Raw genomic sequence first — 13,402 nt, 5'->3', positions numbered from 1 at the left:
CTGAAGAGGCTGAAGAGGAAGCTTTGTTTATATCTATCACTGTCGCTTACTCAGTTTCCTTTTGGACTGTGTGGTAGAACAGATAAGGTGAATCAATGGTCAAACAAAACAGCAACTGGTCCACCAGAGTCTAACCATGACCAGTTCAACTTATCAGTTCTCGCCTGTACTCTGGAAGCAATGGAAAATTACTGTTCATTTAGATCATAGTAATGCCATGAAAATAATGAAATGAAAAAGACACCCTATTTCCCTAATCTGAACTCTGGCTCTTTTCTCAAAAGAAGGGCAGGCTAATTCTGTTAAACATCTGTTTTTAACATAGTTACTCTAATTTTTTCATGGCTGACAGCATCTGCTTATATTATTATTAGATTTATACCATTTGTGCAGATAATTAGTATAATATAGTCATGAAGACCATGAGCTCCCAAGTCAAACTGTTTGGGTCTCAACACCCTTGCTTTACTATTGACTGGCTGTGTCTCAGTTTTCTGATATAGGGAAAAACAATTATTATTTTCCAATGGGTTCCCAAGGTTGTAGTAAGAACTGAATGAGATAATGTAACTGAAGAACCTAGAATAGCATTTGGGCATTTGGTATGTAGTAGGTGCTCAAAACATGTAGGCTATTACAGCTTTAGCATAAGGAAAAATCCATTGTAAGCCACAAACATGGAACACATTTATCCAAAACTCATAGCGAAATAAATTGTTCTCACCTGTAAGAGATAAAACAGCTGCTGATATGTTTCTAATGTCTTTCTCCTCTCCTTACTCAAACTTTTGATACCCTGGTTGTCGATGTTATTCAGTACTTGCATTTCTCCGCTTTTTTTCTTATTCAGCTTTGTTCTGTGTGAAATTACATCCTGGAAAAAATTTTTTTATGAAATTACTACTTTTTACACTGGTACTCTTTACCTCCTCCCTTCACATATATCCTGAAACACACATAATTGGAAAGAATTTTCCGCACTTCCCTCATGAAAAACAAAGAAATAGAGGTTGTTAAATAAAGAAATCCAGTTTGCAGTTGAATTTGGCTTTTGTAATATTTATTCTCCATATTTATTTGCTCTTAAGCTGCGATGTAGGCAAGAAGAAAATTCAATAAGAATAGAACAGTATTTTCTACAAATGATGCTGGGACAACTGGATAGCCATGCTCAAGAGAAAGAAATCTGATCTCTATCTCACATCATAAGTAAAAATTAACTAAATGTTAGAGCTAAAACTATAAAACTGTTGAAAAAAAACCTAGGTATAAATCTTTGCTATCCTGGATTAGGTAATGATTTTAAGATATGACACCAAAAGCACTAGTGACAAAAGGAAAAATAAATAAATTGGACTTCATAAAGAACCTTTATGTACTTCAAAGTAGATTAATGGTCAGTAAAGTAAAAAGACAACCCAGAGAATGGGAGAAAATATTTGCAAATCATATACTGAAGATGGGACTTGTACCCACAATATAGAAAGAATTCAAACACTTCAAAACTAAAGACAAATAACCCAATCAAAAATGGGTAAAGGATGTGAACAGCCATTTTTGCAAAGATCTACCAATGGCCAACAAGCACATGAAGAAATGCTCAATATTAATGGTTATTAGGGGAATGCAAATTAATACTACAATATGATACTAATTTATACTAATTAGGATGGCTAAATAAAAGAAGACAATAACAAATATTGGTGAGGATGTGGAGAAATTAGAAACTTTATGCTGGTAGGAACGTAAAATGGTACAGCCACTTAGAAAAACATGTTGATGTTTCCTCAAAAGTTAAACACAGAGTTACCGTATGACCCAGCAATTCTATTCTTAGGTATATACCCAAGACAGCCAAGAACATATGTTTACACAAAAATGTGTACATGAATGCTCGTTGAAGAATTATTCATAATAGCCAAGAAGAGGAAATAACGCAAGTGTCCATCTATTGATGGATAAACAAAATGTGGTTTATCCAAACAATGGAAGGTTATTTGTAAATAAAGAGGGATGAAGTATTGATTCGACACAGGGGAACTTTAAAAAAACTATGCTAAGTGAAAAAGCTGGTCACAATTGACCATGTACTGTGATTCTATTAATATGAAATATCCAGAATAGGCAAATCTATACAGTGACAGAAAGTAGATTAATAGTTGCTGTGGCTGGAGGCAGGGGAGACTAGGTGGTGACTGTTAGAGAATATGGGTGTTCTTTCTTCTTTTTTTTTTTAATTGAAATATTATTCACACACTATAAAATTCATCCTTTTAAAATATATGATTCAGTGGTATGTAGTATATTCATAAGGTTGAATATATCTAGTTCCAGAAGATTTTTTGGGGGGTTTTGTTGTGGTGATAAAAATATTCTGGAATTAGATAGAAATGATGGTTGTAGAAATTTAAACATCATTGAATTGTACATTTTATTTATTTTTTATTTTTATTTTTTTATAAATTTATTTATTTAAATTAGTTTCAGGTATACAGTACATTGGTTAGACAGCTATAATGTTTATAAAACAATCCCCCCAATTGCTCCCTCCCTTCCCTGGCCCTCCACTGAAATGTACATTTTAAAAGAGTGGGCTATAGCGACTCAACCTATAAAAGTACTTGCAAAAATATGTAATAGAAATTAATTAGAGATGGGAGGGAAAAGAATCCTCTAAATATTTAACAAAATTAAGTAATATATATGTATTTTTTGCCAATCATGTTCCTTTCACCACTTACAGGGAATCTTGGAAAATATGTGACTGAAAACATTGTCAAGTGTTCACCTCAGGCTACTGTCTCCTCTAGGAGCTTAAGGGTTATGAACAAGAGTAGGTCCTTTAGATAAGGATCTAGCAAACATTTTTACAGAGACCCACAGTAAAAAATATATTTTATGTCTTTCATTGGTAAAAACATATACACACAAATCCGAAACGATACTTATTCAAAACAATCTCAATACTACTGGGACATACTCTGATATTTTTAATGTGTTTTTTATTCTATTCCATCATTAAAGACTGCTGATATGATACTAAATTAATTTCATAACCCACTAACGGCACATGACTCACATGAAAGCCACTGCTCTAGAATGCCTCCTGTGCCACTTAACATTGGGTTACCGTCCCATAGAGTAGGTGGCAAGAAAGATGTTGTTCTTTAAACTTCTTCCATCTGCTTCCCTGAGCTCTTAGCCCAACCTCTACCGGAGGACTCTGTTTGTAGCCAGTATCAGGATGCTCGACCACTGTTCCTTAGTGGGGGCACTCTGAGCATTTCAGCAGATGCTGGCCATCTAGCATCCCCAGCCCCTGTCCACCAAGTACCAGTAGAGACCTGAAGTCATTTTGACAACCAAAAAATTTCCTGCCCCTACTTCCAATTGCCTTTGGGTTGAGAATCACTGTTAGCTTTTGTGGACAGGACAAGCTCTAAATCTGCTTACCTCCTAGCATCCCATTCTCCTACAGTTAGTCCATAGATAGAAAAAAACTTTTGGAGCTCTGAGGTAAGACAGTACTATGTGGTTATATCCACTGCCTTCCAGGTCTATGATTTCATTCTTTCTCATTCTCGGCTTAGAGAGAGACAGACTTGACTTAACCATTTACTTCTGTTCCCCTAATTGCTTATATGGAAAAGAGGAAGATTTGATTTGCATGTCCATACAATTTTTAAAAAGGCAACATTTCCCTCCTTATTTCACAAATACATAAACTACATGAAGGTAAAAAAAGGAAGTGTAGTTACCACCAGAAGGAAGTTAAGGGGAAGTCTAGGCAGATGGCTGCTGGATATCCATCCTTATTAGAAGTCCTAAGACATCACTAGACTAACTCTGGCTTGCAGTTCCATTAACCCAGGTTTCTCCTCTTCAAATAACTGGTGATGTGAAGGTCATTCAATTCTCTCAAATATGTGGAATAAATGGATTATCTTGATTTTAAATATATGGTGGGGAAAAAAAAAATCTTGCTACTAATAACCCCCCTCCCAGGGGGGTTTTTTCAATGGAGCAAGATTTTTCAATGGAGGTAGCTCTGGAAACTGGAGACTTTTCATTTGTTTTGTTCCAGACTCCTCTTTAGGGTAATGGTTTTTAATCTACGCGGAAAAGATAGGGCGGGAGTGGTAAGCAAGCTCTGGGGCAGAATAAATTCCTTTCCATTAGGAAGAGATTTGGTGAAGATAGGACAGGGAGAGCAATGTAGGAGTCGATTGCTGTAGGAAGCGAAACAGCAGAGTGAAATGCTGAGCCCTGGAGGGGAAAGGAAGGGGGAGAGCTAGTGGCTGCGTGGAGGGAACCGTGTGTCTGACAGAGATCCAAGTGCACGGCCAGGAGGAGAGAAGGCTGCAAGCCCTTCTTACTTCTTCCCTGTAAATTTATGCCTTGCTCGCCACTGCTTTTCTGTGAACGGAGGTTTGCTCTGGAAAGCTTAAAGAAGGGGACAAAGGCCAATCCAGACCAGAGTTACAAAAAGAGGTATATGCTTTTTATTAATAGAAATGTAATTTTCTTCATTCGTATGAAAAATTGAATATTTGAAGAATATTGGTTTGAAGGATCAACAGTATTTAACTTGTTCATGATACTCCCACGTCATGTTAATGTTGCCCTAAATGCCACCATCTTTTCCTTTCTCCTGATAACAGGATATTTGCATGTGATAATATGGAAAGTTTTATAGAAGGTGTGGACTAGTACAAAGGGTGCGGGCTTTGGAGTCATAAAAATATGGGTATCTGCAAAGCATACTTAGCTTCGTGACTGCGCAGGTTAATCTCTAAGCTTCACTTTCCTGAATCTATAAAATAGGTTTAATAATAGTAATCTTACTGAGTTGCTATAAAGATTAAAAACAAGATGAGTATTTAGCACATTTTCCAGTGAAGAAAACAGGACTCAGAGAGGTTAATAAACATGCCCACGGATGGATGCTAACATAAGCAGTGAAGCGGTCAAATGAAGCAATAAAGTAACTCTCAATCCTGGGTTTCAGGTCGCCCCGGCCTGTGAGTCTGCAATGTCGCACTCATCAATGGGATTTCAGCGATTCAAGATTAGTCTTAGTTTCTATTCAGGTTTTCCTGCAAGCTAGTTGGAGTCTATACCTTTCTTCCTCTCTCTGTCTCTAAGAAACTTCTACTTCAGTTGCTTTGTCTCCATTTCCGTACCATTCTTTTTGCCTAAAACCAATGTTAACCACTTCACGTACCCACTGACTTTCTTAGATTTTAGGAGGAATGCAAATTTTAAAAGAATTGTAAGACGTGGTTACTAGAGAGAGCTAGAGTTGTTATATACGAACTAATCTACTTCCCTTTAAAATCTTTTTTTCTCACCAAACACATGCTTAATGTTAAAAACAAAAAAACATAAGTTTAATTCTATAACCCAAAGAAAAATCACTTCCCTTTTGTTCTAGCTTTTCTTAAGTGTGTGTGTGTGTATTCATTTATATAGTACAATAAATGAAATTGTACTGTTTTAGGTACTGTTTTCTTCCCCATTATATTGTGAACCTTCTCCCCTGCCTTTAAATGTTCTTCAAAAACGTTATTCTTAGGGGCTGCATAACATATATGTTAAACTAATTCTATTGTTCTCCATTTATTGTTTTTGTGTTGGGTTGTTTTCACTACTATAAACAAAGCCTCAATTACACTATTATCATCAAACTAAAAATGCTACTATCAACGATAAGACTAATGACTATATAATTATCATTAGTTTAACTTCTAATAAGTGTTTAATACTTAGTGTTTGAAACGATAAGTAAAAAAATTCTTTGGTTCACAATGCTATCAAGCAGGAATACTTCTTAAAAAGATCTTAAACACATGAAGATCTGAAAATCTGCCATGATTGTATTTCCACAAGCTACTTGTTATTTCTAGTATTTACTGTTTTGCAATTCAACATTTGTTTTGAAAGGCAAAGCATTTCCTGTTTACATCTTTATGGAACTGGGTTAAACAGCAGTTTAAGTCTATAAAAGACATTCTCTGACAGACCTTCTGGAATATATTATGCTTTAAAAGTTCTCATGTGTGTCAAACAATACAAACACTTTTTTTTTTTTTAAAGTAAAGTACTGTTGTTTTCTGGATAAAATAATGAAAATAGAGTTAAGTGAAGAACATTTAAATTGTAGTTTTAGCCCTTAATATTTAGAAGAAAATGATAATTTTCTACGTGACAAATTACTCTCGTTTCCTTATTTTCTCTTCAACTATTTCACTGTTATCCCTGTGAGGGCTGGAGACAAGAGTGGGGCATTTGTTTGTCTCTTTACGTGGCAGCCGTTCCCCACGGCTGTGCACATCCCAGTTTTCCAGAAGCACGAGTTTTGTCACCGGCAGTTGGCTCTCCACCTCTGACCCACTGCAGCCTTCTGAGAGCTTCCAGAAGATCAGCTTATCGGTTTTTTGAAAACTGATGTAGGGATACAAAGAGGGTCCCTTACACTAAAGGTCTCCTTTTCCTGATTCAAATTAATCCTTTTATATGGTTCTAGGGAGCTCTGACATTGTCAGGTTTCACACAGATCCCAAACATTATTTATTGGGGCAGTTCCACTCTGTAGGAGCCATTTTGGAAATGCATAGGGGCATTTTTTTTTTTTAACATCTTTATGACTGGAGGTTACTACTGGCTTCCAATGGGTATGGGCTGGGTGACAGATGCTCTGCTGTCCTGAGTATATTTACAAATAATGATTGTCCCATATCCTGCATGGCTTGTCCTGTTGGTCATTCATTCATGCAGATAAAAATTCTTTGTGTAATTATTTGAGCCCAGAATCTGCTTTACATATAAGCACAATACGTATCCTCCATAATTTTAATATATACTTAATTTTCTAGGATTGTGATTCTCTGTAAATTGAGCGGGGGAGTGTGAGGGGACCACACTTTGCTTATTCTAAACTTTATAAAGAGTCGTTCTCCATTTAGGAAAATGAAATCACCAACAGTTTCGCCACTCACCTGATGAGTCTCACCTGCAGCTCTCTCAATCTGCGTCTATTCTGGGAAGAGGCCCCAGTCTCTGGCAACTTTATCACATTTTCTAACGGCATCAAGCCAGTGTATTTTCATTTTGAAATATGTGTTTTATTATAAATTACTTTCTTTTTGTTTCTCTTTTATATTTCTATACGGGCCTTAGTCTTGTTACGAAGGTACTTGTGTAAGTAGATTTGACTTCATATAACTTTCATTTCAGAATGGTAAAGAAGGCTCACAAGATGTTATAAAACGGGGGCAGAGAACTTTGCAGTGCGAGAGCCACTACTTTGTAATGAAAATGGTACATGAACTTTGGACCACTCATTCTAGATTCCAAATAAGCTTAGCTGGACCAAAGTGCTGTGACCAATACACAGTCATCTTCCCTCTTCTGGGAGCCCACAGTTCCCCAAACCCCACTGACCTCTAACGTGATCCTGTTCTTCACCAGGAGCCCAATCTTGATGTCCATCAGGTTTAGGTCTTTCTCTAGCTGTTGATTGCCCCTAATCTTGGTCACCACTTCTCCCCTTAATCGTGCGACCTCCAGCTCCTCCTGGAAATCCAAGTCGCTTTGGTCCAATAGGTACACAAATTTGCGGATTACTGTTAATGGTGGGTTTTCGGAGCCAACTGCAGGGAAAGGAACAGGCATACTTTAATTAGGCATGCTCAGAATTATTATCCATAGGAAAGAAACCAGGTCTTTAAATAAGGGATTATCAGAGAAATATAGCAACAGAAGTACTTGGTCGTTGGAGTGAATCATTCTGCTCCATGTAAATCTGGACAAGGAAACTTATCATTTAAATAAATGTACACCACTGATAAGGTCTGGCCTCACCATTTTCTAGTTATCTAACACTCTCCTCTATCAGCCCTCTCTCACACTGTTTCCAGGTCTCCAGGACTGAGAAGGCAGTTCTCTCTATCCGTGCCTTATTGATGAGGAACCTGGGAAAGAATGCTAATGTTTAAGTTACCTCAGTTCTGAGAGCCTGTGGCTGAGCCAGATAAGAGATTTATGTTCTTACTACAAGAAGCAGAAAGTGGTTTCCCTCACCCCAAAAGACTTTTGGGAAGGAGCAGGAACTAGGTGAAAGGTAAATTGAAAAGGTCGATGAAGGGAGCACTGTAAGGCCAAACAGGAGCCAATGGAATGACGAGTGAATACATATTCTACTTGGCAGAAATAAAAAGATTTTAGAAATTAAAATTTGGTCCTTGTTCTTTCTGCATGGACCAAGGGAGGGCGCTCAGAAACTAGGAGACCAACTTCTGTCGTTGAGAGGGGCATCTACTATATAAATTCCCTTTGTACCTTAAACATGAATAATGCTTTCATTCTCTGGCACTCTGACTTTTGAAAAATTGTATTTTTAGTGTTTAGTGAGGTCTACTCTGGGTAAACTAATAATAAACTTTTGGACCTTCGGTGATGAATGATTAGATACAGTGATATAAGGATGACGTGAAAAAACCCGGTCCACTTGTGGTGACCTCAATAACCGTCTTCTCCTTTACATTAAAGACTCTTTCTTTTTCAATCTTCCTTTGACCTCCAGCTTGGTTGTGTGGTGTTTTGACACAAAACAAAAAAAGGTTCAACCAACAACACAAACAAGTAATAGTATGAACCCAGCATGAACCACCAAGTCTAGAGTTACCTGTATTACTATTTAGCTACCTCTAACGGTCTTTTTTGGAGAAGTTCTACCTTGGATCATGGGACCCTTTGTTTCCTGGTCATTGAAGCATGTGTGAATTTATTTTACTCCCATTTCTAGCACAGATGTTGCTGATGACATGACCATTTTAGAAAAAGCCTGGGTGATGAACCACAGCTCATTTATGTAGCTAAATTGAGAGTATGTGGCCATCTCATTTGTGTCTAAAGTTATATCTCTCTAGTCCTAAGTATTGTATACTTTTTAATGTTCTAATAAGCCAGTTAGAAACAAATTAATATTTTAGCTTTACTAATTGTTATGGCTCAAATTTAATATTTCCTCTATCAACAGTAGGCTTTTTTGGCATCTTCATGACATCTTCATACCACCTTGTGGTATTTTAATTTCAGAAAATCACATAACTTCATAGTTGGCCCTTACAGGTTCTAGAAACTTTTAAGCTTGAATACATTTAATGCCTTCTCAGAGAGAATGGGTGAAAATAGATGATGACTGACAAAGCAAAGTAATCTTTTCTCAGATGAAAAAAATGCCTTAGTTTTTTGATGATGCTGAATTGAGAAGGAAATAACAATTTACATTTCAGTTACATAAAACCACCCTATTTGCCAAAGTCCAGAGAAGCTTAGGTCTGACTTATTCATCAACATAGTTCTAACTCCCTTCTATGCTTTAATATAAAATCGCCTAGATTTTTTTAAATTGGAATTTCTCTTTTTATAATTTAAAAAATGTAAGTAAATGAAAAGCATCACTATAAGTACCAATGAAAACATATTACCTAGAATGAAATGAAAATCAGCAAAAATCCAATTGTGTTCATTCAGAAAATTTATTCTTCAATTGTCTTTCATGTGCAAAGGCAATAGCAAGCCTATTTTAGTGTGTAAGGGCTCAGAAACCAAAGCCTCTACTCAGACTTCTTGCAAAAACTTAAAGTTATCCACCAACTGAGAGATGAATCTCATTACTTCAAAGTGGAGAAGTGTGACATTGAAAAGAATGGCTGACCTATACTCACTCAGCTTGCATACTAAATTCTGGAATCTAGTGGAATGAGGTATTATCCAGTAGATTCTGAATGCTGGAGACAGAACCTGGCCTCTAAAGCCCCAAGTCTTTCCTTAATAAGTACCAGGGAAGATCTTTCTTGAGCCACGTATTTCACAACCATAAGTCAGATAGACTTTAGACAATAAAGGATGTTGGCTAAACTATCTACTAGGCACTATGCCAGGAAAATTACTAAACAGAATTTTACATTTTCCAAAAAATAAAAATAAAAAATGGCAGAATAAGAGAGAACATAATGGCCATTTTCATTACTAAGATACTCAAGTAATGATTATTTTTTACCCTCTAAATTACTTCCGAATGACCTGTATAAAATATTTTTAAAATGTGTGCAGTATTAATAAATTTATCGGCAAGTTCATCTTGACTTAATCTAGGACATGTTCTTAATCTATCACATGTTCTTTGATAATTAAAATGTTAAAAATTCAGCATGTAAAGAATGATCTTCACTATGCAAAAAAGAATGAGAAACATACAGAGTTGGGACTGTAGAGAGACAGCACAAGATGTGATTGCTACTTCTGGGTGATTTTTATTTTATTTTGCTTTTTTAAACTTTCTACAAATGGTGATACTACTATAGGAAAAAAAATATTTAAAAAACCATAGCTTCTGAGAAAAGTCCAGGAGGAAATTACAGATGAGACTACATGCTTTCTTGCTTCTTATTCATATTTCCAAAATTTCTTATGTGAATGTTTTATTCTTAAAATGTGTGAGGAAAATCATAGGTAAGCTAAAAAATTAAATAGTTCAAATATAAGCTTATCTTCTGGCTAACTCTTTTTGCATTAGATTCTGATTATAGCTCAAATTAAAATAAAAATATCAGCATTTATGCCAACCCCATTTTTTTTGAAGAAATTATATCCACTTCACCTACCCCTTCCACTTATAATAGGCAAGCTCTTTTCCTATCACCACACTTTCCTCTGTGTACCAGTTCAGAACCTGGAGCCTGAGACGATTAAAATCTATTCTGTTCCTGGAGCAGTCTCTGAAGTAACTAAAATGGGAGTAATTTGTCCTTGCCTGGTTTGTAAGGGGTTCACACTTTGTTTCAGAATACTGCCACTTACCCAATGTTTTGTAGTCATCTCTAGCTCTGCTTGCTCTCAATAGTGACTGTATTTTCACGATTTCATATTTCTGCAAAAGAATGAGATCAGTCATGACCTTCCAGAGTCGCATCTACTCCATTATTTTAGAATTTAGAGCTATTTAAGAATTGACATTTAAGAGCAAACACTACTTAGAAATGACAGTCTCTCGATGTGATATATTTAATGTTTATTTTTCCATTTCCTTTGAAGAAAGGGTCAGATAAGTTAGCTAAAAGTATAAACAAGTTTGTATGAGGACTCTTTAAATAAAGAGCCCTAAAAAGGGAAAAGAATTTTACTACCAAACTTAGATGATTCGATCTATGTTCACCCATCTCTTCTTTAAAGATCTTGAAAAGATTCTTCTTATGGGTTTCCATTTAAAGTAATTGGTTAGCAGTTAATGTTGGAAAGCACTCCTTTAGAATTTTTTCACTTTGGCATTATTTTCCTTTCACTCATTTTTCCTAACCAGTTCTGACTGGTCAAAACCTCACTCTGAATATGAATTCTGAATTTAAAAATGTAAGCCTCCAAACATTATCATATTGCGTTCTAAGACCTATTTTTAACTCCAAGTGTTCATTTCCATGAATTAATAAAAATTGTTCAATGTTAACATTCGACAAAGCATTCATTTAGTTCATTCTCAGCCAGGGTAAAAATCCACATGCAAGTCTCTTACATGATCTCTGAAATACTGTAGTCGTGAAAGATAATTCCTCCGTGCTATTATCATCCGGAACCAGGACTGAATCTAAAAATAAGTTAAAAAGAGAAATCAAGGCAATTACCAAACAACTTTATTATCTTTTTATGCAGTCTTTCTAAAAATAATACTGATATTTTATTTGATAAGAAAGTAAAAATTAGCATCCGGCCAAATAATAAATATCTAAAGCCTAATCTTCATCGCCTACCTCTTTAATTGCTTTTTCTCTTAAGGAGTGAAAAACATTTTATACTTTATGGTGGGGAAGGTAATGTAGCTTTGCGCTATTTTGATTTAATCCCAATAAATAAAGGCCAAGAGGGCAAGGCATGTTGTTGAAAGGTGCAATAGGCCAAGGAATCAAATTAAACTAAGTTCAGGGTTTCTTCCAATGTCCCTTAAATCCATCTAATAAACTTTGTCTTTACACAAAAATACTGAAAGAGGTCTCATGAGGGACTAACTGTGACTGACAGTTTTCTGAGAGAAAAGGCATGTGTTCCATGGTGAGCACAGGACAACATTAAGGAGCTAATGCACAATGGATCTGACCATGTTATTCCCTGCCTTTACAGGTTAAAAGGTCTATTACAGTAATTTTATGTGATTCTGATCTCTCTCTAGCCCGGCTATTCTGAATCTCATCTAGATTTCCCAGTTGTCTACATGTTCACTTCTGTACAGTCCTTTGGTTTTTAGCTCTGAGAGAGCGGGCATCACAACACCTTTTCTTTAAGCTCAGAGCAATCAGCCTCAGTAGAAAGCTGGGTTGGACTGGCTCACCACCCAAATTCAGGTCCTAACTTCTGCATTTGCCTTATACTTAAGGTTTTGTACTGTTAACTTTGAGCATTCTAAATATTATTAGTGAATATGATAAGGCGAACATGAAATAAAGTTGGGTTTTCCCCAGGCCTTAAAAAATCAATTTGGACTTGCTAGAGAAAGAGCATTTACCATTCACAAAGCACTTTCACATTTCATTCTCATAACCACATAAAGGACCTGAGCCAGTTATATATAGTGTTTAATGCACTTGCTTGTAGATAATCAGCTAAGTCAACAGTGGAGGTGGGACTCAAACCCAGGACCTGCTTCTGACTTCAAGGGTCATACATACTCTTTCCATAGCCTGTCATCCAGAAGCAAAGCCAGAATGAAGGAAAAAGTTTAAGTCAAGAACTTAATAAGGTAGGGAAGGATGCTTACCTTCGCAATAGAAGGGATATTATCAGTGAATGTTTGCCGTCTGCTTTTATATGCCATCCGTTGTTTATATCCCTTCCAAAAAGCCTGTAGAAAACAGTGAGTTACAGAATTAATTATGTGCAACAGTGTTCTAGTTTATTTTAGAAAGCACAAGAAAAGAGAATATCTCAATAGACACTGATTTGGAACTGTCAGGGATCCTCCCACACAAATCTCGTCTGGACACTATCTCTGGGGGTGGACACTGAACTGAGCAGAGAGCATTATCTTATAGCTGAGGCTTATATCCCAAGCTGAGGAAAGCAGTTACCAAGCAGAAGCCCAGTTTCCCACTCAAAAGCTTAATTCAAAAGTCTTTTAGGAGAGAATTTAGCAATATTCAATTTAAAATTATTTAGCCTTTTATCTAGTGTTTCTAATTTTCAATATATCTAGCCTAAGCAAACATAAGCACCTGTGTAGAAAAACTATATGTAAGAATTTTTGTTCTTATTTTTACTAATTTTTACTAAGGTCCTGTGTGACAAGAAGTAATAATGATACGGAATTGCCTCAAAATGTACAAATTAACTGGATGCTGGTATTATTTGG

The 13,402-nt window shown here is 36.1% G+C and overlaps 1 protein-coding gene across 1 annotated transcript in view; it reads right to left on the bottom strand.

Moving 5' to 3' along the window:
• The window catches only part of IQGAP2 (IQ motif containing GTPase activating protein 2), a 250,314-nt gene that overhangs the window by 35,155 nt on the left and 201,757 nt on the right, over positions 1-13,402 (bottom strand). Inside the window, 5 exon segments of the mRNA XM_006913156.2 lie at positions 725-874; positions 7,444-7,652; positions 10,867-10,936; positions 11,576-11,647; positions 12,812-12,895. Coding sequence (XP_006913218.2) covers positions 725-874; positions 7,444-7,652; positions 10,867-10,936; positions 11,576-11,647; positions 12,812-12,895 — 585 coding nt within the window.

Source organism: Pteropus alecto, unplaced genomic scaffold (genome assembly GCF_000325575.1).
Source record: "Pteropus alecto unplaced genomic scaffold, ASM32557v1 scaffold20, whole genome shotgun sequence".
In the NCBI taxonomy this organism is placed as follows: domain Eukaryota; kingdom Metazoa; phylum Chordata; class Mammalia; order Chiroptera; family Pteropodidae; genus Pteropus; species Pteropus alecto.
The sequence above is the reverse complement of the archived record's forward strand: the minus strand, read 5'-3'. Positions and strand labels throughout refer to the sequence as shown.